General features: G+C 43.5%; 3 protein-coding genes across 3 annotated transcripts; 1 reads left to right on the top strand and 2 right to left on the bottom strand.

The window, feature by feature from the left end:
* Positions 1 to 10022: 10022 nt before the first annotated feature.
* Positions 10023 to 11306, bottom strand: C1H7orf25 (chromosome 1 C7orf25 homolog). The gene has a single exon (XM_062498041.1). It carries the CDS (start codon positions 11289 to 11291, stop codon positions 10023 to 10025), a length of 1269 nt encoding a protein of 422 aa, XP_062354025.1. The 5' UTR covers positions 11292 to 11306.
* A 5497-nt stretch (positions 11307 to 16803) lies between these two features.
* On the bottom strand, positions 16804 to 22443 carry PSMA2 (proteasome 20S subunit alpha 2). The gene is made up of 8 exons (XM_062498029.1): positions 22385 to 22443; positions 20506 to 20582; positions 19828 to 19960; positions 19331 to 19453; positions 18933 to 19014; positions 17786 to 17859; positions 17278 to 17335; positions 16804 to 17201 (listed from the first exon to the last, which is right to left on the bottom strand). The coding sequence occupies exons 1-8, from the start codon at positions 22423 to 22425 to the stop codon at positions 17085 to 17087; spliced, it is 705 nt and encodes a 234-aa protein (XP_062354013.1). The 5' UTR covers positions 22426 to 22443; the 3' UTR covers positions 16804 to 17084.
* Positions 22444 to 22774: 331 nt separating this feature from the next.
* MRPL32 (mitochondrial ribosomal protein L32) lies at positions 22775 to 25113 on the top strand. The gene is made up of 3 exons (XM_062498018.1): positions 22775 to 22898; positions 23746 to 23930; positions 24441 to 25113. The coding sequence occupies exons 1-3, from the start codon at positions 22775 to 22777 to the stop codon at positions 24693 to 24695; spliced, it is 564 nt and encodes a 187-aa protein (XP_062354002.1). The 3' UTR covers positions 24696 to 25113.
* The last annotated feature ends 2652 nt before the right edge of the window (positions 25114 to 27765 follow it).

Genomic DNA, 27765 nt, shown 5'->3' with positions numbered 1-27765 from the left:
CCAGCTTGCAGCCAAGCACAGAGCTGCCCCCGGACTACAGCGGAGACTCACACAAGGAGAATGGCACAGAGCAAGCTGGGAACAATGGAGTGCAAGAAGGTGAACAGACATTTTGGGAGCTGAGTGGAGAGTCAAGTGCTGAGTCTACCCCTAAGCCCAATGTGGAGTCAAGCCAAGAACCAACCCAGGAGTCATCCACTGAAATATCTGGTAAGACCCATTTTGTCTTTGATTGTCCACATTATTGATATTTCAGTTTTGTTATTCCAGCCTCCCACCTTTCCTGCACTAGGGCAGCAGGATGAATTTAAACACTGCTTTTCCTTGTAGTCTATTTTTGGCAGGATATATGGCACACCAGATATCTAGCCTGTCCTTAATAAAAAAAAAAAACATAAATGAATTGCTGCAACTGAGAGGAAGAGGACACTCCTTAAGATAAATTGTGTTATTATGGATGAGTGCATTTTACAACTGTATGTGATGCAAAGAGATCAGACCTCCCCTGACCTGGAAGAGGTTTCTCTTGTGGATATAGTTAATGCTGGCTTATAATGCACATTTCTAATGAGGGAAAGAAATCACAAACCCAACCACACCAAAAATGAAAACATATTTATATGCTCAATTCCACTGTTATGAAGGCCTGTGGTATGTTTGGGTGACATTTCACTCTGGTGAACACCATCTCAATAAAGTTGGCCAAATTAACCCTACTGAAGAAAGACCTGAGGAGGATTTTGGTACCTACACAGTATAAAGTTCTGTGGCCCGTATCTCCATATTTCTCATTACCACACGGAGCTGCTTTACCATGTACTCAGTCTCATTAATAAATAAAGGAACACAGCTTCATTATCATGCTAATTATTTGGGGAATTTTGTGGGGGTTTTCTTATTTTGTTGATTTGAGGATTGATTTGGGGTCTTTTTATTATATTATTTCATACTACGTATTTCATCATATGTGAGGATCACTCACCTTTTGTAAGAGACATTATAGGTGAGGATCATTTAAATATACACAATGGAAAAATGGAGCTGTGAGGAGGGGGATTTATTTGCTTATTCCTTTCAATAGTTTATGTAGAAACAACCTTAATTTCCATGGCATTCATAGGGAACAACTTGCAAAGCCCCAAAGTTGCAGTTCCGAGCAGTGTAGTAATGATATTCACTTTTTTCTATTTTTTTTTTTTGGTCTAGAGTAAATTGCAACATTAAAACTTGATGAAAAAGCAATACCCACTCACCTATACAGGTGATTTCACCACCAAGAACACATGTGAGGTGACTGTTGCAAGCTAGATGGCACAGCTATTCCCAGAACTACGTCTTGCAGAAAAACTGTAACCATAGCCTTCAGTTCCAGAACCCCATCTAATTCATGCTTACCTTATCAGGTAAGGTATTACCTTACCTTATCTATTAATCAGATAACAGCTGACCAGTGCTGTTTTGCTTGCATAATAACCTGAAATAAACAATGTCATCACAAGAACATGCTTTGTCATTATTTAAAATTCCTTCCTTGGTCCACTTAAAAAAAAAAGGTTAAAAAGATTTTAGTTTTTTTTTTTTTATGTCACCTCTCAAACATATTTCATACAACTGATGCTTGTGTTTTCTTATTTTATTTCTGTTATGACCAAGCCTACTTCCACTTTGCAGGTGTAAGCTATTTTGTTGGGTTGTCGTTTTCTTTAAAGAGCTGAGCAGCTAATAGTTGCTATAAAGTTGTTTATTGCAAAGGCACATCAGTCTCAAAAGGCAACAAGTCACAAGTCCATGCTAAGTACTGGTATAGAGTCCCAAATAGAAATAAAGTCCCAATCAGAGGTAGAAGCTGTTCCCATCCAGGTCCTGGCAGGGCTAATATTGCTGTGGCAGCTCCTGTCTTCTTCAGGTGACAATGACGGTGGTGAGAAGAAAAGCGAGAGAGCAGGAACAAAAGGAAAGCCAAGCTCTCCCCAGTGCATAGATTCTTACATAGAAATAACCCAACAAGCTAAAGGCACGAACTTGAACTATTACTTCTTAATGTATTAGAATTCTAATTTCTTAGCACGCCAGGTTACGTATAAACTACACATGTGGTCTATCGTGTTCTATCTAAAAAATGTAAGCAGTATTCTTACTATAGTTTTATTATGTCTGAAACTATGTTCCTGGAGCCTCTATGGAAACACTTAGGGCTATGTTTTTCAACCTTCATTAGAACTCACGTTTCTACACTGGCATCTGAGACCTTTACTCTCTAAAAACACTTAAAACTTATTCTTACTCACTTACTAACTTGCTTGCTTATTCTAAAACTTAGACTTATGCCTCTACTTTATGTGTGAGTGGCTTAATGTACTTCAATCCATCCAAATGTTTTAATTCAACTCCTGCACTCTGATTTCTCTATGAAGTATTCCTAGAGGCTCTTGACTTACAGACTCCAACAGCAGGAACTAGAAGCAGGCTTGTTAAAGCATTTTCAGACAAGCTCCAGCTGACTCCAACAGAATGCTTTACATCTGCTGAAAGTATCCTCAGACAACAGGGGCAGTTTAAAACAGAAACCAATATTTAGCCCATTAACTTCTAAACAGCTGTGGCTAACACGTGCAAAAACTATATCTGAGTGTTTTCATGGTTTGCAGGTACAATGGCAAACAAATCATTGATCTACAAGTTTTGCCAGCCAGAACAACAGCAAGTAAAGAACATGCACTGAAACATGAATGTACTAAAAAACTTAAATTACTGATTTATTTCTCATATAATATCCAACTGCTTCCTAATGCCTGACATCAACTGCAGCATTCTTCGTTTGATATTCTTACTGTGGGAGCAAAGAGAGCAGGCTGAGTGCTGCACAGAACAGAGATGTTGGCTCTCCTAAGAGACCAGATAGAAATACTCTAAAATAAATTAGAAGTGTCAGAAGAAAAAGGTTCCCTAAAAAAATTTAGGACTCCATCTTTCCCAAGAAATTTAATGCTGAAAACTTCTACTAAAAATAAATCTCTCAAAATCCATAGCAGTAAGTGAGACATCTCCATATCCTCTAGTGCCTGGTGTAGTGTACGCAAAGCAGTTGTGTGATGCTGGAAGAAAGAAAAAGCAGTCTTGGATTTCCATTTATACAAACTAATTTCAAATATAATTTCCCATCTTCTAATGGCTCATTTGCAAAGTCATAAATAAGGGAAGTTCAACATCTTATCCCCTATTGGTCACATTAAGTTAAAGATATCTAAATGCACCAAACCAAAATGCTGATTTATATGAATAGATCATCAATATATTCAAAGGCAATGTAAAAAGCCACCAAACATTACAATCAAAATCCATTTTGTTTCCAAGTCAGCATTCTTTCATCCTATAAAACAAATTTTAGAGTCTGTCAACAGTACATTTCTGCCTGACTGAAAAGCAAAAACACCACTGTGAAAAAAAAAACAACCAACATCCACATTCTGAGTTTTTCATTGCAAGATGCAACAGGGAGACAGAAAATGACAATAAAACCCTCAAGTAGCCTAGCAACATGTAGAAAGGGTTTAATATTCCTAAAATATTGCCTATATGATTGGCAGAAATTAGTAAAAGAAAGCAAATGTATTCAGTAACAAATACCATGTTGGTCAAAAAGGACTGGTAATGAAGAAAATCACCACACGATGGCTCCAGATGCAGAGGCTTTTAAACAGAGTTGCACTGGTCACAAAGAAGTTGCAAAACAAGCCTGCCAGCTCTGTAGCAGCAGCTGTGAAGGAATACTGCAAACAGAACCCAACCACTTCTGATCCCAGGAATACAGAGGATACTTGTTATTTACTGCTTTCTCCGGGTCACCTACCATGTGAAAATGTGGGCTGCTGCCCTCTCACCTGTGGCTTGGACAAATTCTTTAGAGGGTGCCCAAGAAGATATTCAAGACTGCTGACTGCAATACAGCAAGGAAAATTATGGAAGTTCTTTAGAGTCATAGCAAGAAGTGGAATGAAACAGCTGCCTCCCATTTACTCATTCAAAGCCCTCCTCAGTGTAAAAAGGCTGTGAGTATGTTAACTTAAATGCAAAGGATTGAAAGGCCATAATGAATTACCATGCATAAGTGTACTGTTACCATGCACCTAGCTTTGACTATATCCTGTAATACTGTAAAACAGATTAATCAGTAAAAAATCACTGACAAGGAGGAGGCATTGTCAGGAGCATCTGAGAGAGATTTTAACAGCTCCAGGGAGCACAAAGGGCTGTTTGAATGGGCAGGGTGCAAAGGTAGAGCACAAAATTTAGGGAGTGAGTTATCACCCATCAAACTAGAAGAAGAGTAAATATCCCTTCAATTCAGTCAAAAGCCATTGGGAAAAGGAACTTGATGATCCAGAGGGACCTCAGAGAGCAGGAGATAACTGGAGCTGCCCAACCTTCTCCACAAATAAAGAAATTAACAGCTAGTTCAGCCAAGAAAAGGTAGCAGGTGATAGGAGTGGGCGATTCCACTTAATGATGTACAGAGGAACTCATCTGTTGGCCTCTCAAGGGAGGTGTGTAGCCTTTCAGGAGCCTGGATCTGGGACATTACTGAGAAGCACCCAAGCCTACTCAGAAACAGACTATTACCCACTATTAGTGTTCCATGTGGGAGCCAGTGACACAGCTGGCACCAGCCTGGGAAGCATTAAGAGGGACTAAGGAGCCCTGGGAGAGATGGTAAAGGCTGTGGAGTTAATTTTTTTCATTAATCCTCCAAGTCAGTGGAGAGGGACTTGAAATATGCAGACAAATCTGGCAGGTCAACAAATGGCTAGACCAGTAGTGTCCTAGCCAGGGTTTTGGTTACTCAGACTCATAGGACTCACTTCACCAAGCCTGGTTTACTGGGGAATGACATGATACATTTGACAAAGAAGGAAAAAATATATCTTTGGTGCCATTACTGGACCTTGTGCTCACCAAGAGGAAGGAGCTTGTAGGGAATGTAGTGCTTCAAGGCAGCCTTGGCTGCAGTGACCAGGAAATGGTGTTTATGATCCTGAGGATGGTGAGGAGGGCACACAGCAAGCTCACAACCCAGGACTTCAGAAGAGCAGAATTTGGCCTCTCCAAAGACCTACTGCTCCAATGGGTAGAGTCCCATCGGATAGAGCCCTGGAAGGCAAACAGGTTCAAGAATGCTGGATTTTAAGAATCCCTTTCTCCAAGCTCAGGAACAAGGCATCTCAATAAGGACAAGATTGAGCAAAATTGCCAGGAGGCCTCTATAGAGACAGAGCTTCTGTGCAAACTCAAAGTGAAAAAAGAAGCTTTCAGAAAGTGGAAACGAGGACAGAGGGCCTGAAAAGAGCAGGAAAATTGTATGGGAGGTTAGGGACAAGGCTAGAAAAGCCAAAGCCTAGTTAAAACTGTGTCTGGCCAGGGATATTAAGGCTAACAGGAAGGGCTTCTATAGATACAATGCAAGCAAGATAAACACTGGGCTAATGAGGGCCCTTTCCAGAAGGAAAACAATCTGACTAATATGGACAAAAACAAGGCTGGGGTTCTCAATGAATTTGTGCCTCTGTCTTCAATGGCAAGTGCTCCAGCCATACCACTCAAGTCAAGAGAGGCAGATGCAGGGACTGGGAGGATGAAGACCCTGAGCCCACTGTAGGAGAGGATCAGGTTTGAGACCATCTCAGGTTTGAGAATGTGCACAAGTCCTTAAGACCCAATGAGGGTCATCCATGGGTCCTGAGGGAGATGGCAGACAAATTTGCCATCATTTCTGAAAAATCATACCAGTCAGGTGAAGTCCCTGATGATGGGAAAAAGGGAAATGTAACCCCTATTTTTAAAAAGGGAAAAGACCCAAGAACCACTGACCAGTCAGTTTCACCTGTGTGCCAGTCAAGGTCACAGAGCAGATTCTACTGGAAACTATGCTAAGGTACCTGGCCAACAAAGAGGTGACTGGTAACACCTAAAATGGTTTTACAAGGGGAAAATCATGCCTAACAAATTTGGTGACCTTCTATGACAGGGCTACAGTGTTGGTGGACAGGCAGAGCAACTGACATTGTCGACCTGCACTAAATGCAAAGTGTTTCACACTCCTGCACAATGTCCTTGTCCCAGATTAGACAGACAGGGATTTGATGGAAGGACCACTCGGTGGATAAAGCTGGATAGCCACACACACAGAGCTGTGGTCAATGGCTACACATGGAGACTGGAGATAAGTGGCATCCCTCAGAGATTGGTACTGGGCTCTTCAATGTCTTAACTAGCAATGTGGACAGGGTAACCAAGTGCACCTTCAGCAGATATACTGACAACACCAAGCTCTGTGGTGCAGTTGCCACCATGGAGGGAAGGGGTAATGCAGCCCAGAGCCTGATGCAAACCTCATGAAGTTCAACAGAACCAAGTGCAAACTCCTGCACGTTGGTGACAGCAATCCCAGACACACCAACAGGTTGGGCAGAGAAGCGATTGAGAGCAGCCCTGCCAAGAAAGACCTGGGGGTGACAGGTGATGAAAAGCTCCACATGAGCCAGCAGTGTGTGCTCACAGCCCAGAAAGCCAATCAAATCTTGGGCTGTATCACAAGGAACATGGCCAGAGGATCAAAGGGAGTGATTCAGCCCCTCTACTCTGTTCATGGGAGATCCCAGCTGGAGTACTGTCCACAGTTCTGGTGTCCCCAGCATAAAAAGGACATGGAACTGTTGGAGCAAGTCCAGAAGAGGCAACAAAGCTGATAAGAGAACTAGAGTCCCTTGCCTATGAGCACAGGCTGAGAAAATTGGGGCTGTTCAGCCTGGAGAAGAGAAGGTGCACAGAGACCTGATGGCAACCTTCCAGTATCTGAAAGGGACCTACAGGGAGGCTGGAGAGAGACTCCTCATCAGAAACTGTATTGACAGGACAAGGACTAATAGGTATACATTGAAAGAGGGAAAATTAAGGTTAAATATTAGGAAGGATTTTTTTTACTGCAAGTGTGGTGAGAACAGACTGTGGAACAGACTGCCCAGGGAGGCTGTGGATTCCTGGCAGTATTCAAGGCCAGGCTGGGTAAGGCCTTAAACAACCTGGTCTAGTGGGAAGTGTCCCTGCCCATGGCAGGCTGGGTTGGTTCTAGATGAACCTTAAGGTCCATTCCAACCCATTAACATTTTGTGAACTCTATGAAATAGTAAGCTGTCTTTTGGAACCTCAACTTTTGCAGCTCTGAGCTGCAGACAAAAATAACCCCTCTCTCCCAAGTTACTTCTTACTAAATTATTAACTGAGAGGTTTCCTGTAACCTTTTTCAGGACATGTGATGCAAAACAGAAACAGTTTTGAAACACAAAGTCCTTTCTCTCTTAGACTGATGGCCTCTCCAAGCCCTATTCCCACACCTGCTGCCGAGGAAAGACATCACGCAGGTGTCCGGAGTAAGAGCTCTCATGGCAGAAATGAAAGGTACCTTCCTTCCAGCTGTTTATAACACTTCACAGACATCTCTGCGTCTGCTAAATCCATCACACCATGATAGATTACTACCTCTCTAAACTTCCACATGGTGAAGCTTGTCCTGTTAACTATTAAGGCAGACTTGCATTTCTGCAGCACAGCCAACATATTATTGTTTCATTGTGTTGGTCCTCCTTTCCCTTTGGAAGAACTTTTAAGAAAATTAATGGATAGAGTGGGGGATGAATTCTGCCATGAAGTTTCATTACACTGTGTTAGACTGTAGGAACAAGCAAGATGTTTTGTTAGAACTCACCAAGGTGAGAAACTTGCAGACAGTACACTGGATGTTGAAGCAGCAAAAACCAAATTCCAGTTCCACCCATCCTGAACTTCATGTACTTCAAGGACCCACAGAAACTGGGGAACATAGAGAGTATACTGCCCTCTGCATTGCTAAAAGCTTCAGGTAAAGCTATGCAGCGTATGGTTACTGGTGACAGCTCCTAACATTTTACTCTACAGGCATAGTAAGAGCAGACCAAGAATCCCACCACCAATTAGTACAGTACTGTCCCTTGGGAGTTCATCTTACTCATCTTACTCATCAACTGAACAAGGCATGCAGAGTGGTTCTGCTGGCATTCCGGTGTGTGTGTCGCTGCTGAGAACCAGAAAAAGAATGGTTTGAGCCTATGGCTAAGGACAGCACTGCAGATACATTGTACTGTAAGAAGAAATTTAGATTGGAGTGGCAAGAAAATGTTCTTTGTCTGAACTATTAAGCTGCATAATAATGCAACTGTGTTAAACAATACCCTATAAAATATTCAGCAGGTATCTCTTTCGCTGACTTGATAAAAATATATAGCTTGGGGCTCAAAACTTTCCACTAGGAAATTGATGAAAATTAATACCAAACAGCAAGTACTGTCATTACACCATTCAGGAAAAAAAAAAAAAACACAATAAAGACTCCTATGACAGCAAATCTCTCCTGGACAAAGTAAAAGTGTCCTGGTTTACAAGATATATATACTATTACCATCTGAGAAGGGTGATCATCCTTATCTCTGTGGGAAATGTCTTCTGTTGATGGGCCATCACTGATAAGGGTGATCATCCTTATCTCTGTGGGAAGTATCTTCTGTTAATGGGCCATTGAGTCCTACTGTATAACTGATAAGATTACATCATCCCACTGGGAGATGCTCCAGCCAGGAGGACGAGCCAAGCCTTTCCCACTTAGATAAAAACTGAGGTTTAGAACGCCAAAGGCAGCCTTTTTCCACTGGATTCCAGAGGAAGAACCAGGTTTTTATCCACATCATCGCTGGACCCTTTGGAGGAAAACTGCACCAGCACCCTGACTGACAGGGTATCAGGTTGTATTCTGACTCTGTCAGTGGATTTATTTTTATTATTGCATGTATTTTGTTTTTTCTCTTTTTTTTCTCTTTCCTATTAAAAATTGTATTACTAATTTGAAGTCTCACTGGTTTTGCTTTTCAAACCAGTACAAAAAGAAAAAAAATACAGAAGAAATAGCTGTTTCTTCTACACTGTGAATAAGAAGAGCAACTACACCACAAGTGAAAAGGCCTCCCTCTATAACTGAGCAAAGCACGATTTAAGAACATTTTCTGCAAATCTCTTTCATCACTCCAACACTGAAGGACCTCACTGATGATTTAAGGTAATCCACACGCAACAAAGCCAGATTCAAGTTCACCATGAGTCCTCAGCAAAGAGTATGCTAATATCAAAAACTACCTGGGTGCTGGCTCTGTTTAGGATTCTGTTATCTGAGGCTTTGAGTTGGGCTTTACAACCAGAAAGACTTTGTATTTGGTCAAAGGCAAAGAGAAAAGTGAAGTGGATGTGCCTCCTTGGTCTGCTACCACTGGCTGTCCAGTTTAGCCCAAGAGTCACAACGTATTAATGCAAATAAACTCCAATTTCAGCTGATTTCTCCAGGAATTTTAAAGCTGCTGCCTAATTCAGAGTAACCATGGTGTACATATAGAGGTTCCTGTCAGTAAGACAAGGAAATCTTAAGTTGGTTTCTATTAATGGCTACTAGTCACATCTTCACAGAACCTCACACTCCCAAAAAGGCACAGGTCTCCGTACAAGGTCCCTGTGAATCAACCAAAAATGAGGTTGAATCAAATAGGGGAAAGAAAGATTTAAGTTCCATGGAAGTGAAGATCCAAGTTCATCTTGAACTTGAAGATGATGAATTTTACTTCTCTGAAGAGGAAAAAAATAACAAGAGCCCCTCAATAACTGTGCTTTAACTGAACTTTTTAATGGAGATGAATACAATCAATACATTGTAAGCCAGCTAAAACTTTTCATTGAATTCTTATTACTTTAGTGAATAAATTAATGGTCAGCTGGACAAAAAATAACCTCAAGGAAGGAGTAAAGGTATTACAAATCCCTTGAGGAGCTCTTCCAGTGCTAGCTGCTGTCATGGATACACACCCACAACTGCACTGCTATGGTTCTTTTGTTTCTCCAAATGCCTCCAATGCAGTACCTGCAGCATTTGCATTACTAACTCATTTAATGACTTACACTTCATTATCAGATGGGTACCGCTTTGGTAGAGGTGTGGCAAAAGATTCTTTGCTTTCTGTCAATGCTCGTGGCTGATGGACAAAAACACTGAACCTGACACCTTGGTTTGCTGCTGCCCTCACAAACCCACTATTTGCAGTCATGGTGATGGCTTTTAAAGTGTCTCCTGTCCCAAAAATGGCTAGAGAGCGGCTGTTGATTTTTGAACTAGCCACTAGTCCTAAGGCACGGTCAGAGGGCTGATCTGGCACAACATTAATTCTTCCAACAAGCAATGCAGCTCTCTCTTTCTCCCCAGGTCCTCCCAGAGTTTCCAAGATGGACTGAAAATCTCTGACAGCAGATTCACAGGCAAAAAGCTCTTTTCCCTCCATGAACTCCTTCAGCTGAGGAAGGACTCTCTCCCTTCTTTCTTGCGCTGCTTGCTCTGTCAGCACTTTTTCTTTGAAGACAAAGTAGCAGCCACCATAGCTCAGCGCAGAGACATAGGTTATTAAGGTAGTGATGTCCAAATTAACTCTATTGCAGACGTTTACTTTGACCTGGGTAGGGAAAGCAATGCTGGCCACTAAATTCTCCCGGTCTACTCTCGACACCTGCAGGAGTTCAGGGCCTTCTTCATCTGATTCACTGGAGTTAAGATGCTCATTTTCTGCAGATGGTTCTACCAGTGAGTTCACAGCAACAACGTCTCCTCTCACAGATATTCCCATCTCCTTGAGCTTCTCTGCCATAGGACTGGACACGCTGTTGTAGAATGCAAAGATGATATGGGGATTGCTGTACTCCACTGGCTGCTGACGGCTTGCTTGCAGGAAGTCCTCTGCCTGCTCAATGACACTTTTGTCACCATACTGGCCTCTTCCCAGCCAGATGTTATGCAGGGCCTCAGCTTTACGACCAATGGCCTTCACCCATGTGTGACCTCCGTTTGCGACGACATCCACCACCAGCGTCTGTTTGTCTCCAAACCTGTCCTCGTAAGCAAAGACATGGAGGACACTGACAACATCCTCCAGGTTCTCTGCTGACTGAATAATGGCTTGGAGGTGGGTAAGGTTTGAACTCTGCAGATGGGATTCTTTTATGGCCACTTTCCCTGCCTCTACCTTGTGTAAGAAATTTAGCTCAGCCTTCAGCTTGCCACATAGCTTTGCCCCTCCTTCAATTCTTCTTTTCTGGGACTTGGAAAGGGCTTCTGCTCTCTTAATCAAGTCTTTGGCAACAGCAATTCTTTCACAAAGCAGTGACTGCACAGACATGTTGGAAACATTATTCCTGCCAAGCGAGAACAAAGGAGAGATTGTGATTGTATGGCCAAGAATAAAAAAAGTCACAAGAGTTCTTTCTAACAGCATACACTCCAGCCTTGCAGTAGACTTAAGTGCAACAGCTACTGTAAAGCACAAGCAACTGGAACCTCAACACAAAGTCTTGGTGATGAGTTCAATTCCTTTCCTTCACCTTTAGAGATCCAACCTACAGCCTCAAAAGACTCAAGTTCTCAGCTAGGCTGCACTTAAGTCTACAAACAGAGCTTGCAAGCTTGAAATTTCCCTCCACCTGCCATGTAAGAGACCTTTACTCAGCCAGTCACTTAGAATGATATTAACTCTCACAGCTCATTTGCAAAACCTGCCATCTAGACCAAAATTAGAATGCCATAAGCATTCTTATGTTAATGCCATAAACAAATCTTGCTTCTCCCTCTCATCACACTTAGCACTAAAATTAAAAAGTTACCCACCATGCTACACATAGCCAGCTTTCAACCTGCACTGTTCAACTCAGTGCACGAACCCCTCAGAGGGTGGTGAACCATTGGGACAGGTTGCCCAGAGAAGTTGTGGATGCCTCATCCCTGAAGTGGTCAAGGTCACAGTCAGGTTGGATGGGGCTTGGAGCAACCCAGTCTAGTAAAAGGCACCACAGTAAAAGGTGTCCCAGCCCACAGCAGGGGGGTTGGAACTAGATGATCTTTAATGTCCCTCCCAACCCAAACCATTGTATGTTTCTATTACACAGCCTAATGACAGACTATGATTCATAATTCTAGTGTCAAGAGAATCTCTATGCTAAAATCGCTGTGTTTTCTAATTCTACTAAGAGATTTATTGGGTTGCATCTGATAAATCTGTTCTTTCACATCTGTATTACTTTAGTAGGCCTTCCTTGAGGAAAGTATGATAGGAATTCCTTCACTGAATATGTGCTATCTTTGAAAATGTAGGATTCCTACTAGACTAAACAATAGCATATTTAAGACAGTAACCAATATGAATAGTGAAGTTAATCAATTTTGACTCCTGTCTGCAAGTATAAACACTGTAATTCTTCCTATAATTCTTACCTAACAAGCATGTTGAAGTAAACTGATATTAAAGGACAAGATAAATGAAATTCAAACTGGAAAAGAGCAAAAGGACATGGCCTGGTCCTACAACAGGCTCTGCCACTGCAACTCAGTGGCCTGCCTTCCAACAGTGGGACCCTCCCCAGCCCTGTGTCCAAGTGGACACATCACCAGCACTAACTGCTACTGGCCTGGTCTACATCCAGCATCAGCATCATCCGCTCCTGCTTTTTCACGGCCAAGAATCCTGATGCCTTCCGACAGTACTTACTAACTCTCTTCACTGTCCCAGGAGACCAAAAAAATCAGCCTTTCCCCCTCGAAGTCTTTGCCACTGCCATAAGCTTATCCTTGCATGTAATGCAATGAGGAAAACCGCACGACTAGTAATTGGGCACCTCTCCCCACAGCAGCTACAACTCCTACACACACACGCGCTTCAAGACAGAGTGTAAATCAACGGTTGCAGTAACAACAAAGCCACTACCAAACGCAAAGTCACACAGAGTCCCTTGCCCTCGCCCTAGGGCCCGATGTGCCCTGGGCGGGGACCGGCGGCGCCGGCCGCCCCTCCCGCCCGCGGCCCGGCCCGGCCCGGCCCAGCCCTCTCCTCCCGCCGCTCCGCCATCACGTGTGCACCGCGCCGGGGAGGCCGCGCCGCCATCTCGGCTGAGGGCACGGCGCCCTCAGCGCTCGCCCCAGCCCGGCTCGGCCCCCCGCCCGCCCCCGGCCTCGCCCCCGGCCCACACGCCGGCCCCGGCAGAGAGGACGGGTGCGGGACGCCGGCGCTTGTCCCTCCCGATCTCCTCGTCCCCCAGTCACTGCCGGGACGCGATGTGCTCGGGCCCGCGTCGCCTCTCCGGGGGCTCCCAACCCCGCTCCCTCCCCCTTTCGCCAGCCCCCGCAGCCCGCACTCACAGCCCGGCGGTACAGCCCTCGCCCCGGGCTGGCGTGGCGTGTCGCGGCTCGGCCCAGCCCGGCACCTCCCCCGGGCCTGCCGGGCGGGGACAGCCGCACCACCCGCCTCGCTCCGCTCCGCTCCGCCGGCCCCAGCCCGCCCGACCTGGCTCCGCTCCCCGGCGTGCCCGCGGCTTATCGCAGAAACCCTGCAAGGGCGAAATGCATTGCATGAGGTCAGACAAAATCTCAGGATAGTCCGAGTTGGAAGGAGCTCACAAGGATAGTTGCGTCCAACTCCTGGCCCTGCCCAGGACAGCCCCACACCGTGTGCCTGAGAGTATTGCCTAAAAAACACTTAAACCGTGTCAGACTTGGTGCTGAGCAGTCTGTTCCAGTGCCCAACCACCCTCTGTGTGACGAACTTCTTTCAAATACCAACCTAAACACCTCCCCTGACAGAGCCCTCGACCCTGTCCGCTGGCCAGCACAGAGATCGTTTCCTCTTCCCCTCACAAGGAAGCTGTAACTTCAGTGAGATCTCCCCTCAGTCTCTAGGCTGAACAGACCAAGTGACCTCAGCCTCACCTCATATGGCTTCCCCTTAAGGCCCCTCACCGTCGTTGTTACCGTCTTTTGGATACTCTATAGCTGCTTTCTTTCTTACAGTGTGGTGCCCAAAACAGCAGGGAGCATTCAGTGTGAGACTGCAATAGCAGAGTACTGGGGACGCACCAGAGACAAGTTAGCCTTGAACTTTGAACTTCATTGGATAAGCAACAGCTCCCTGCATGTTGGATCTGTGCATGCTGGGTCTGTTACGTCTGGACAAGAAAAATGGGCTGTACTAAACCCTTCTGTGATCGTGTGAGCAAGTCACAGTGTATTTGCCCCAAGTTGCAGCCTGCCTCCATGCAGCAGCCATGGTCCCACTCTTCTCCCTGCAGCAGTACTCCCTTACAGCATGGGAGAGACGTGGCTTCTGATTGCTGCTTCTTGCAGGGAGAGATGATCTCTACTTGTCTGAATGATTTCACAGGATCTGGAAAGCAATAGTAAGCCAAAGCAAGTTTTAAGGGGCTTACTGCACTTATATGTCCTCTCCTGTATGTGACAGCACACTACAACAGGCTGCCTGGAGAGGTGGTGGAGTCTCCCCCACTGGAGCTGTTCAAGAACCATCTAGCCACAATCCTGTGCCCTCTGCTCTAAGATGATCCTGCCTGAGCAGGGAGGTTGGACCAGATGTCAACCTGATGATTCTGTGTCTAAAAGTAATAACTTCATTAAATGAAGTTATTGTTCTCAGATCCTGACCCCACTCATTAAATAAAGCTCAATTCTCACAGGTGTCACACTATCCTGAGAACCTTGGATGAGATCCTCTTCCAGTATAAGCAAATCAATATTACATGCTTCAAGTGACCAGTGCCTCTTTTTCTTCTTTCAGATGACTGCATTAGTAGAAACAAGTTAAACGACACAGTTATAATTCATAGTGGGGTGAAGTAATCAAGCCTGTAATTTGTCATTTCTCACAAGGGAAGCGTCTGTCTTATTGCACTTTGACCCCTTCATGCAGTTTCTACTATATGTATATACATATATATATATAAATCTAACCTCATGTAACTAAAGGGTGGATCTTGAAAATGACCACAACGTATAACTTGGTAATCCACTGCTCTAGTATCACTCACTCCTGAAGTGATTTAAGAAATACATCTTCAAGTTAAAAATACTTAACTCCTTAAAGATTTTAAATTAAAAATACATTACTTAGTTCTCTGCAGTTTAAAGATTTCCCTTAAATAGTAGGTAAAATTTAGCTACTATTCTAGATACACTGTTAAAAAAAGAACCCCATATTTAAAATCACACTACCTTCCCCATCAAAGCAGCATAATATCAAGGTCTGATTACCACCAAGAAAATTATCTTATATATTAAATAAAGCCCAAGTTCAAAATATCATGAATATTGTTTCCAAATTACACCAAGTGCCATGAACCGTGATACACTGCAGGGTTTAAGTATTATCAGGGAGCTTTGGGACTCAGTTCTCAGCAGTGTAACAACAGTCACCAGCTTGGCTCATCGAAGTGAAAACCACTGGCAGTAGACTACAGAAACCTACTCACATCCTTTAACACAAAACAAGGAGCAGTTTACCACGGTGTGAAACGTGCTTTGGTTTTAACTACCCTTCATAGGGTGTTCTAAGCTCATCAACTGTTTCTATTAGCAGAGACAACTAAATGACTGCAATCAATTTCTGAAGTACCTACACACATTTTTGCATGTAGAAAACTCTTGAATATTTATACAGCATTAAAAAACTAAGTGTGCATAAGTAATTCTAAATCAAAGATGCAGCAATATAAACCTTTCAGTTTTCAGATCTGAGTTGTTTTATTTTCTCTAGAATAAGAAATCAGAGTACGGCCTGGTTTTCAGAGTAAAATATTCAAAAAGTGATCTGGCAGAACTCTAATGAAACATTTGGACGGATCTTTTATTTCTGGCATTAGGAAATAAAACTTCATTTATGGCATGCTTCAGAAATTCTTCTTCACCTGATGATAACATAAACCATCAGAAGACAGACAGGTCAATCAGCTTATACACTACTTCCTGCTCATATTCTGTATTTTCTTCATTAGTTACGGCTGTCTGAAGTGGGACCTGCCAGCCTCCTCCCCTACATCCTTACCCTTATGTACAAGCAGACTGACAGAGCTACCACTCCCAGTTCATTATCAACATTTTAACAATCAGATTGCTTCTAAAAATATAAAATCTGAAAACAGTAACTTAAATGGTAAATGTATACTTATCCTGTTTCTTTTGTAGTAAATGTAGGTTTTCATGACTTGAACAACTCTACACATGTAACAAATGTATTGATACATCCACACAATGATATCTTTAAAAGTTATGGTGCACAAATTAAATGCTCCTTCCATTACATCTATAGAATTATCTTGCAAGTTGGAAAATACTCTAGCACAATTCAAGGGATAAAGTAATTACATTACATACTCTCATTCTGTTTTGTAAATCCCATTGATTTTTACTGATGGTGATAAATGCATTTAGTTTTCAGTAAGAGTTACTACTTCTACATTTCCTAGCAATATTTCAAGATTGAAAAGGTGCAATTTCTAGGGCCAAGAAAATAACTCAAGTAAAACAAGTTCTTGTGACACAAAGGCCAGGATGGTCAAAAGCAGAGAGGCTCAATCAGATCACAGTACACACCTGAAATGGAAGACTTTCCTGCCCCTTTGTGAAAGTACATGATCTTTTGCACCCTATAAAGTATTTCTGGAGGTTAATTAACATTTAAACAATATTCCAAAGTGAAAAAATTATCCTGTCATTCAACATTTAAATTTTTTAAAAGAAGGCTGAACATAAGTTCGCTGTTTGTGAAAAACTGTTTCCTCAACAATAAGGATACTGAAACCTAAGCTTTATGCAGATAAACAAGCTAGGATTGAAAAGACACACAGACACCATCCCCCAAAACAATGGCCTTTGATTTTATTCTTTAGCCTTTTTGAAGCTGTCTCAATAACTTTACATTTTGTACAGTATTTTGTGTATCAAGGGAAAGAATTATCTTTAACAAGATTCCATGTATTACAATATCAAGGACCGTTGTATTTGCACCCATGATGATTAAAAAATTTCTCAGACAAACCATGTAGAAATAAGTATGCGAAAACTGCAAAGAAAAACATTTAAGTAGCCAAAATTAAAAAGACCTTTGTGTGAACCACACAGTCTAGCTCGGTTTCTACTAGGCTATTGCAGCCAAGTAGTCCTTAACCTCAGTTGGAGTGAGCCTCCTAAAACCAGCTTCATTACAAATGCCAACTTCAATGTTGTCTTCTGTCATTTGTCCTTCAAAGCTCTCCTATGAAAAAAACTGCAGTTTAGTGAATCATATCAGTGAAGACATAAGAAACTTCTTTCTTAAATACTTTACTAACCTTTAGTGTTAAGATAGCTGTATGAATGGCATCTTCAAGCTCCAAATCTTCATTGTATCTGTAAACAGACATTCATTTATTTCAGCACAGGACAAAAACCTGTACAAATTTTAATAACCCTGAAGCCTCTAAAATCCCCAAAACTATTAAAATCTTTCTGTTTCTCATACAAATATTATTTGTAAACATAGTGGCATTAACACTAAAAATTATTTGTTAAAAAAATATCCATACTTTTCCTACTGACACTGTATATAACATTGCTGCAAATATGCTGAATATAATGTTTATTGCACTCAAGTAATTCTACATAAACACAAAAGTCAGAATTTAAATAAATCAAATTTCCTGTGCATGCATAAACAAGTACACTGGAAGCATCACACCTTAAGTATTTTAAAACCTCATTCATACAATTTAGAAAGTGAGCATTTTTTAACATCTGGCTATTTTATATGGAACCTGAACAAAACACAGTATCCGTTCAGAGAAGTATCAAGTACGTTACCTTTTCTCAAGAAATGTTTTCCCATTGACATAATTTTTTCCCATTGCTGTCGCTTTCCAGGCAAAATAAGCTCCCTGTAAAAGCAACAATCTATTGACTGAATTGCTTTCTGTAAATTAGTGGAACACTGTGTATTCAATTACTTGGTAAAAAAGTACAGAAGCAATTATGAAAATACCAAGTGTTCTGAGACCACAAGAGACAATTTTAAATCAAATTGAGACAAATTTTATATAAGAACATATGCTGTGAAACTCTACTAAATGTGTATTGGGCCTCACCTAATTCCATCCTCCTGCTACTTTGAAAGATGCATTTAGTAAGTCAGCATGGTTTTGATTTGGGATTCCTTAAACAGAAATAGTATGTTTGCCCTTGAGAAACTCAAATCCTTACTGAGGCTTACCCCACACATTTTTCTTTTTGAAGATAAAGCAATGTAAGTGACTTGTTGCAAATTAGTCATCTGATTTATGTTCACTTCTACCAAGATATTTAGTCGCCACTTCTATTCCCTCCTCTGGCATGAAGATCATCAGCCTCAATCAAACTGCCTTAAACAAGGCATCTGCATTTTGCTTATTGCACTGGACCATCAGGTAATTCAAACCACTGGAAGTTGCAAAGATCACTACAATGATCTCATTTTTTCTTCTGAAGCACTGCACCTCTCACGTGCATCAAAGAGTAGTTTTTCTGAAGTGCATTGCAAACCCAACAAATAAACTAATTTAAATTAACCACTGTCATTAAATACCTAAGCATGTGCATTACATTTCACAATACAACAGGTTTTGGCTTAAATTCCATCCAGTCTGGAGCAACATAAACAGTCAATTCCTTTCTTCCTAGCAGCTGTTGCAGAACACGAGTGTTTGCTGGCACTATCAACTAGGTGGGAAGATATTAAAAGGGATTATTTCCCTCAGAAACAGCTGCCATCCCTCAAGCAGTACAGGAATACGTCAGCACAGAATGATGAAGGCTTGCTCCAAAAGCCTACAGAAATGACCCATTTCGACTTCTGAAGTTATCTTTCATTCTAGCTCTGTATTCTTATTCTCATCACAGAAAGTATTTCATGAGCACATGCAAAGTTTCACATGTTTTATCAGAGCAGCAGAACTTACAAGTGTAAGATACTTACAGATGGATCTGACTGAAACAAATACGGCCGCCCTTCATTCCAGCCACATATTAGCAGTGATACACCAAAGGGACGAACACCACTACAGGGAAATAAAAGATAATAAATTATCCAGTGAAGGTTAAAGGTGACTAATTATTTTGGTTGTGTTCATCAACGGAACAAAACCAAAAGTGTCCTGCCTTGGCTGACATGTTTGTGTGCAAGATGTGGAGACCCATGCTCACCCACTGCCAGTCAGTGCTCCTTCCACTGGCACACTTTCTGTGCACATTCTCCACTGAAAAACTGCCTTTTCCACAAATACTCCAGTCACTAGGTAGCTGTTACTCATTACATTTAAACAACACAATCTTTCTAAGCAACGTCAAAGCAAACTCTGCAATTCCAGCACGTACCCAGACTGCGTGTATTCCTGCATCACAGAAGCAATTCTCTGTACTAGCTGAGCTGTTGGAATGGGCTCATGATAAACCAAGTAATACTGCTGGGCCAGCTTTCGAGCTCTGTGCACAAGTACTCTGAAAACAAAGACAAAATACTATGTCAAAAAAATTCCAACTAGAACTGAAAACTCAGAACAATATCTATTCAGGAGTTGTGCATCTGGCCTAACATCAATGTAAGAACACAAGATCGTGCTGAGCTATCTTTATCAGCCAAGTAATTCCTGAAACATTTAAAGTAAAAGTAATTATACTGCTTTCATTCTTTGGATACAAGGTTATTTGACAAGTTAATAAATATATTAAGAAAAACTTCAAGCGAATGTCATTTACAGTGCAATATAGTACTGTGCCATACACTTAGAAAGAAACAGCTGATTGCTACCTGTTACGTAAACTTCTTGTATGAATATGCATCTAAATGGTGATCAAACAAAATGCTTTAATACCTGTAATCTGGACCCATACCACTGTACACTAAACCTATATGTTTGGTAATTGGTTCTACTTTGTGGACACTCCTTTCATCATACAGAATGGATTTCTGCTTCTTCTCAGTTGCCAACACCACTCCATTTGCAGCTGGAAAAGAACAAAAAAAGTCTTTAAAAATTAAACTAAAATTAGCAGTCAAAACACGGAATAAGCTTATTAAACTGTAAATGTCATCCTCTCCTTTTACAAGCTGTTCAAGCTTACAATTAGGTTAAAGAGAGATACTTTGATGAATATACCCAACACATTGTTTCTTTTTTAAATAACTATACAGCTCACATAGTCTCACTCTAAAGATTTTGTATTATGTTAATAATTGAACAATCTAAGTAACTTTTTTTTGTGTGTGTCATTTCTATGTATAAGGACAGGAACACTCAAAAAACCCCAAAGCTAACTATCTACCTCTACCAGCAGACTGTCTCCAAAATCAGCCAAAAAAAGAACTCCAGGAAATATTAAATCTATTAAAACACGCAAAATTCCACTGAAAGAGTAACAAAATATATAGTAGAAAGAAAGATAAAGAAGGATCCACTACAAAGGACCCAGTACATGATCCAGATTGGTTTAGTTCTCTCAAAAAATAGTCAAAATCCCAAATCCATCAGTAAAGTATTTTCAGGACATACCTTTAATTCCAACTGATGGAGCTCCTGCAGCTACTGCAGCCAAAGCATATTCAATCTGAACAAGCTTTCCAGAAGGACTAAAAGAGAAGATGCAAAATAAAGTTTGACACTCAGTAGGAAAAATCTTCAGGGTGTGTAATGACTTTCTACTGAAATTACATTGCAATTTCCAAATTTTTTTGTGTGGTTTCCAAAAGCTTTCAAGACACTGATGCTCACTGCTGAAAGGAACCACCAAAACACAGCTATGCTTTTTGACTGACAAGCACACGAGGTCAATGGCACAAGACAGCAACAATTCCCATTCCATTCCCAGGTATTCCTGCATTTTGTTATAACAATCCATGTTATTCTGGAAAGGGATACAGAATCATCAGAACAGAGCTGTAGGTGTCAAGCAAAATAAGTTACACAGCAACTTATTCAGAAGGACATTGGGTGGAGGGGTCAATTCTCTGTCCCCAGGAAAAAGCACACCAGAGACAGCCACTCACTGGACAAGAGATTTTGCAAGTGTATCTATTCTCTAGGCTGCATTTCAGAAACTGCTGCGTTAATAGTTGTAGAAGTAAAATGGGATATTATATAACTCAGTTCTTAGATGGAGAAAAGAAAGCAAGCAATAATCAATCAGTGTAGCCATTTATACACGGAGGAAACAAGGTATAAGGGTGACAAAGTAGTAATTCCACTACAAATCTTCCACTAGTAATTCTCCACTACAAAATGTAACAAATCAGAACAATCATTCCAAGCACACAGTGCTTCTGCAAAATATAAAAAGTTTTTAACTCCCTTAGGAAACCATTTCTGAAAGTTAATAAAGAATTCAATCTACTTGAGCAGAGCAAGTGTGTTGGGCTGCTTCCATCCATTAAGAACATTTTTTTCATCATTTTAGGTTTGCTAAACTGCAACTGCAACAAGCCTTTAGCAATTCCTTTTGCAATTACACAGCATGACTCGGATGAGATTAGGGAGACACTTCCCCACGAGCAGCATAAAGGTTCTTGTGTCCAGTTTTTCTTCTTTCTACATGCAACATAGGTCTGAATACCTTAGTAGTTTCAAAAAATGAGTAGAAGGTAACTTCCTTTATTCTGAATTAATCTTCAGTCTACGTATTAGAGCAACACCCCAACAGACACCACTCCAAAAGCATATTCACTCTGTGCATGCCATCATACCACATCCAGGCTGTGCACAACACCAAGTGCAAAGAGAGCAGAGACTGCCAACCGTAGCAGGAACACAAATTATTTTAAAAATAATCTGCTTCACTCATTCCCACATCTGCAAAACTTGTTCTGAAGCAAGCTCTCAGGACACCATAGCTCAGCTGCCATCACGCATTTCCAGTTCGCTCAGAATCACAGAAGTATTCCCCAGCCTATAGCGTGCGTGTGGTGATCCCGAGATTACTAAACCAAGCACTCGCTGTAAGATACTACCAGTGCCGAGACAGATCTTAGCGTGGTCCTTCCTACAGCATTTCTCTCTCTCTCTCTCTCTCTCTCTCTCTCTCTCTCTCTCAGCAACGAGACAGAAGCGGCGCCCGCACTGGGACCCGAGATCAGCGACAGACACCAGGTCCCCTCTCCACGACCCTCCCCGCCACCCTTCAGGAAGCCTCTGGGCAGCTGCGTGCCCCCTCGGCCGCCTGACCGCTGTCGCTCTCCCCACGCCCGTCACTCCTATCCAGGTCCAGCTCCCGCTGCCCCCAAGCGCTCGCAGGCCCGATGACTCTGCAAAGCGCCCCCTTGGTTCTGCCTTGCCGCCGCCGGCAGGCCGCCCCGCTCAGGCTTCGCTTCGTTCCCCCGCTGGCCCGGCAACCCGCCCGCCTCTACTCCCGAGCGCACAGCCACCCCCACCCCGGCACCTGAAGGTGGTGAGGGAGAAGCTGTAGCCGCGCTCCGCCATTTTGGCACCACCCCTGCACTCCCCGCGCCAGCTCCTCGGCGCAGGCGCACATGCCACCCCCTCTCCCAGCGCGAAACGCAGTGGGCGCGTTGATTGGCAGGGTGGCGGCCTGCGCCTGAGCGTGCCGGGATGTGGTTGGCGGAGAGGCGCGCCGTGTGGCATACTGGGAGTTTGAGTCCTCCATCCACCTCCCACCGCCCCGCCCTCCTGGTAGCGAAAGCCGTGCTGGGAGGTGGAGTCCTGGTCCTGTCTCCCTGCAATGTCCTGACAGGCTGAGGGCACTTGGTTTCCCAGAAGGCTCAGGAACAGGGGTGGCTCCTCCGAGGGCTCGGCGGGGCCTTGTGGGGTTATGGCGGTGCTGGTGCTGATCCGCTCTCCGATGCCGCGGCTTCGCTCTCTGCTGCAGCGCTGCTGGGGGCGGCTGGAGCGCGGCCTCTGGCCGGGTGTCTTCGGGGGCCAGAGCCCGCCCTGGGGTAAGTCCCGGCCTCTTCTCCACCTAGCTGAGGGAGCTGGACGCGTTCCTGTGATACGCGCCTTGGGAGGGGTTTGGAGTACATGATCTCAGAGGTCGCTTCCAACGCCATCGATTGTTTCTGTGAGAGGACGACGTCGGGGCTGAGGGACTCGTTTTCCTTGTGAAGGGCGGAGGGAGGGCGCGGCCCTGGGGTCCGTGAGGGCGCTCGCCTTGCTTCGGGGATGACGGCAGCATCCATGTCGTGTTTCCTCGGCCTCACTTAAATGGGGCTTGGCTGTAAGGAATTTCTTTTCTCGCAGAATCAGATTAGGGTGAGCTGGAAGGGACACAGAAGGGTCATTAAGTCCAACTCAGCCCTGCACAGGCAGCCCCAGGAGTCACACCATGATCATTGTCCAAACGCTTCCCGAACTGTGTCAGGCTTGGAGCTGTGACCACTTCCCTGGGGAGCCTGTTCCAGTGCCCAGCCTCCCTCTGGGGGAAGAACTTTTTCTTAATGTCTGACCCAAATCTCCCTTGGCTCAGCTTGGTGCCATTTTCTCGAGTCCTGTCACCACAGAGAAAAGTGACCTGCCCCTCTGCTTCCCCTCATAAGGAAGTTGGTAGCGTGGTGATGTCTCCCCTCAATCTCCTGCAGGCTGAATAGATGAAAAATAACCTGCTTCTTGTATGGCTTCCCCTCCAGGCCCTTTACCATCCTTGTGGCCCTCCTTTGAATGCTCTATAAGAGCTTTATATCCTTCTTATGTTGCTGTGCCCAAAACTGCACACCATATTCAGGGGAAGGCTGCACCAGTACAGAGCAGAGTGGGACAATCACCCCCCTCTTCTCCTTTCTCCTGCAGGACCAGCACTAGCTGTGCAAGGTCTGGCCCTGGTTCCACAAGGGATAAGTGATGCTGGCGAGAGCAGCGCCGAGGTGCCGAGCCTGCTGGAGAGCGTGGTGTGGATGGCAGCTCCCAAGCAGAGGCGCACCATCGAGGTGAACCGCTGCCGGAGGAGGAATCCCAGCAAGCTCATAGAAATAAAGGTAAGCAGCAAAATCCTTGCTTTGGGGAATCGTTGCAGAGGGAAGTACTTGCTGTGAAAGCTCTTTGGACTTTGTTTATAAGTAAATAAGCTGAAAAGATACTGTAGTCTTTAAAAAGCCTTTGTAACAGGTATATTCATCATGTGCGACAGTAGTAGGAGGTTAAATGAACAGTGACACTTGAAGTGCAAACCAACTAAATGTGCATTTTGCCTGAACAGATGATGTAAATGGAAAAAGTCTACATTTTCTGTGCATCTAATTGAGTTCATAGGTCTTCCAAACATAATTAGGCATAATGACCTAGATACTGAAGTTATAGGCTGGTGTTAGTAGTCAGCATTTGACATAGCAACACATTGTAGAAAAGTTACATAGAATAATACATTTTGAAGTGGTAGGTGAAATTCTCTAATTTAACATTTTTTATTTGTAGTAGTTCCCCACTTCTTTTTTTTTTTTTGTTGCTGTTCAAATTACAAAATTCCATGTTTTCCACTGTCATTTCAGAGGAACATAGATGTTTGTCCGGAATGTGGAAACTTGAAGCAGAAACATGTCCTTTGTGGTTATTGTTATGCAAAGGTCAAAGAAGAAACTCGATTGATACGGATGGAAATACACAAGAAGGAAGGAGGACCATTTAATGCTCCAACTGTAGAGACTGTTGTCCTTTATGAAGGAGAAAAACCCACGGAAAAAGATGAGGGCAAGCGGATCATTGAGAGAGCCAGCAAGCGTCCATCTTGGTTTGTTCAGAATTGATGCTGTAGAATTAATGGTGACAAAAGGAGTTGCTGCAGGGAGAGAATTCATGATTTTCAAGAATGTTTTTCTCGTTCACTCAATGTGAACAGAACTCCTCTGAACTTTCAGAAGCTTGAATTTTGTGTTGTGCCATATGATTTTACATCAGGTGTTGTTTCTCTAGCATGCGGTGGGAAATGCTACTCAGTAATACATCACAGCAGTCAAAAGAGAGAAATCGAGAACTGCCATGGATTTGGCTATCTGCATACTGTACCCTGAAAAATTTGTGTGATAATGTGCTATGCTGGTTTTGTAAATAACATCTTTTAAATTCATGGATGTACAATAAAGTTTGTTAAGTGGCCCAGGGAAGTTTGCTTTCTGGTTTTGGCTCCTGCTCGTTTGGAGGGGAAAAAAATGTTTAAAAGTGATATTGATTAAAAACAAAGGATATTTGCAAGGAAAGATGCAGTTATTTGGGTATTTCCTTTGTGTGGATCTCTCCATGATGCTGCTGTTTGAGATAATTTGTGATAGTCGTAGGTTTGGGCAAAATAGTGGTTGCCATGTAGTATTTGCAATTTTTTCTGCGCTAGGTGAAGGTTGAGTGTTCCTTGCTGTTGTCAGTATACACAATAATTTTCTGTCTTAAAGGTATGTGGAAAGCCTGTTTTTTTTCCCCTTCAACATACACTTGAGTTAAAAAGCCAAACTGAAATGTAATGACTGGAAATCTGCAAATGTGACAGGGGTAAAAGCTGTCTCCTTGCAGCTGTTCAGTAGTCTGAGTGATCAGTGTGTGCTTGGAAAACCATGCACAGCCACAGTGCCCAGCCTGGAGTCCTGGGCGGAGAGGAGGCAGCTCTGCCTCCACTCTCCACTGGTGCCCTTCAGAGGTGCAGTTGCAGCACCTGCCTGGGTTTTCACTTTGGTTTTACCCACACAGCAGCACCACTGGATTAGGAGATTAAGTCTGTTTTCAGTTTGTGTTTGGGATTTCAGTTTACACACAGTAATCTTTGGTATTGTGGCTCAGCCACCCTAGTATCTATTTGCTGCCAAAGTATGCAAAAGCACTCCAATCTTATCACAGAATCCCTAGGTTGGTTGGAAGAGACCTTCAAGTCCAACCCATGCCCTAACACCTCAGCTAGACCATGGCACCAAGTGCCATATCCAATCTCCTTTTAAACACATCCAGGGCCAGTGATTTCACCACTTCCCCAGGCAGATAATTCCAGTACTTCATCACTCTTTCCATAAAAACTTTTTTCCTGATATCCAACCTATATTTCCCTTGGCATAGTTTAAGACTGTGTCCACTCATTCTGTCAGTTGCTGCCTGGAGAAAGAGACCAACCCCCACCTGACTACAGCCACCTTTCAGGAAGTTGTAGAGGGTGATAAGGTCACCCTGAGTCTCCTTTTGTCCAGGCTGAACAACCCCAGCTCCCTCAGCCATTCCTCACAGGGTTTGTGTTCCAAACCCCTCACCAGCCTTGTTGCTCCCCTCTGGATGTGCTCAAGCATCTCAATGTCTTTCCTAAACTGAGGGGCCCAGAACTGGACACAGCACTCAAGGTGCAGCCTCACCAGTGTCAAGTACAGGGGAACAATGGCCTCCCTGCTCCTGCTGGCCACACTATTCCTGATACAGGCCAGGATGCCATTGGGCTTCTTGGCCACCAGGGCACACTGCTGGCTCATGTTCAGCCAGCTGTCAACAAATACCCCCAGGTCCCTTTCTGCCTGGGCACTGTCCAGCCACACCATTCCCAGCCTATAACATTGCAGGGGGCTATTGTGGCCAAAATGCAGGACTTGGCACTTGGACTTGTTAAACTTCATCCCATTGGACTCTGCCCATCCATCCAACCATTCCAAGTCTCTCTGCACAGCCCTCCTCCCTTCCAACAGATCGACATGTGCTCCCAGTTTAGTGTTGTCTGCAGATTTACTAATGAAAGACTCAATACCCTCATCCATGTAATCAATAAAAACATTGAGCAGGAGTGCCCCAGCACAGACCCCTGGGGGACACCACTGGTGACTGATCCCCAGCTGGATGCAGCACCATTCACCACAACTCTCTGGGCCCAGCCATCCAGCCAGTTCTTAACCCAGCCAAGAGTGCTCCTGTCCTAGCCACGGGCTGAAGCTTTTCCAGGAGTATGCTGTGGGAGACAGTGTCAAAGGCCTCATTGAAGTCCAGGTACAACAACATCCACAGCCCTTCCTGCACCCACCAGGTGGGTCACTTGGTCATAAAAGGAGACCAGGTTGGTCAAACACAACCCACCCCATTCAAAACCCATGCTGGCTGTGTCTGATACTCTGGCCATCCTGTAAGTGCTGCGTGATGACACTCAGTATAATCTGTTCCATAACCTTGCCTGGTACTGAGGTCAGGCTGACTGGCCTATAATTACCAGGATCATCCTTCCTACATTTTTGTGGATGGGCATCACATTGGCCAGCTTCCAGTCATCTTGAACCTCACTGGTGAGCCATGACTGTTGGTAAATTATGGAGACGAGCTTCACAAACTTATCTGCCAGTTCTCTCATCACCCTGGGATGGATCCCATCTGGTCCCATAGATTTATGAACATCCGAGCAGCTCAGCAGTTTTCTGACTGCCTCCTCTTGGACAACAGGGGGACCATTCTGCTCCCTGACATCATCTACCAATCCAGGAGGACAGCTGTCCTGAGGACAAACCATCTTCCCAGTAAAAAATGAGGCAAAGAAGGAGTTAAGCACTTCTGCCTTTTCCTCATCTGCAGTTACTAAGTTCCCTCCCTTATCCAATAGAGAACAAGGACTGGTCTTACCCTGCCTTTCATCATTAATAAATTTGTAGAAACATTTTTGTTTATCCTTTACAAAAGTTGCCAAATTAAGTTTGAACTGAGCTTTGGCCTCTCTAATTTTTCTCCTACATGCCCCAGCAGCCCCCTTAAATACTTCCTGAGAGATCTGACCCTCCTTCCAAAGATGATATTTTATTCATAAGTTCCTTCAAAACCTCATTGCCCATCCAGGCTGGATGTTTGCCTCATTGACTCATCAGCACACAGCTGATT

The sequence above is a fragment of the Cinclus cinclus genome, chromosome 1 (assembly GCF_963662255.1).
Source record: "Cinclus cinclus chromosome 1, bCinCin1.1, whole genome shotgun sequence".
Classification (NCBI taxonomy): Eukaryota; Metazoa; Chordata; class Aves; order Passeriformes; family Cinclidae; genus Cinclus; species Cinclus cinclus.
Note: the sequence above shows the minus strand (reverse complement) of the source record. Positions and strands in the feature narration are given on the sequence as shown.

Bases quoted from the DNA above. Each gene is read 5' to 3' on its own strand.
- PSMA2 (XM_062498029.1), bottom strand. From the start codon at position 22,425: ATGGCGGAGCGCGGCTACAGCTTCTCCCTCACCACCTTCAG. The intron at 20,583-22,384 runs GTGCCGGGGTGG...CTTCTCTTTTAG, and splicing joins TTCTCCCTCACCACCTTCAG to TCCTTCTGGAAAGCTTGTTC. The intron at 17,202-17,277 runs GTTAGTAAAGTA...TTTTTTTCATAG, and splicing joins CAGCTATCTTAACACTAAAG to GAGAGCTTTGAAGGACAAAT.
- C1H7orf25 (XM_062498041.1), bottom strand. From the start codon at position 11,291: ATGTCTGTGCAGTCACTGCTTTGTGAAAGAATTGCTGTTGCCAAAGAC.
- MRPL32 (XM_062498018.1), top strand. From the start codon at position 22,775: ATGGCGGTGCTGGTGCTGATCCGCTCTCCGATGCCGCGGCTTCGCTCT. The intron at 22,899-23,745 runs GTAAGTCCCGGC...TTTCTCCTGCAG, and splicing joins GGGCCAGAGCCCGCCCTGGG to GACCAGCACTAGCTGTGCAA. The intron at 23,931-24,440 runs GTAAGCAGCAAA...CTGTCATTTCAG, and splicing joins GCAAGCTCATAGAAATAAAG to AGGAACATAGATGTTTGTCC.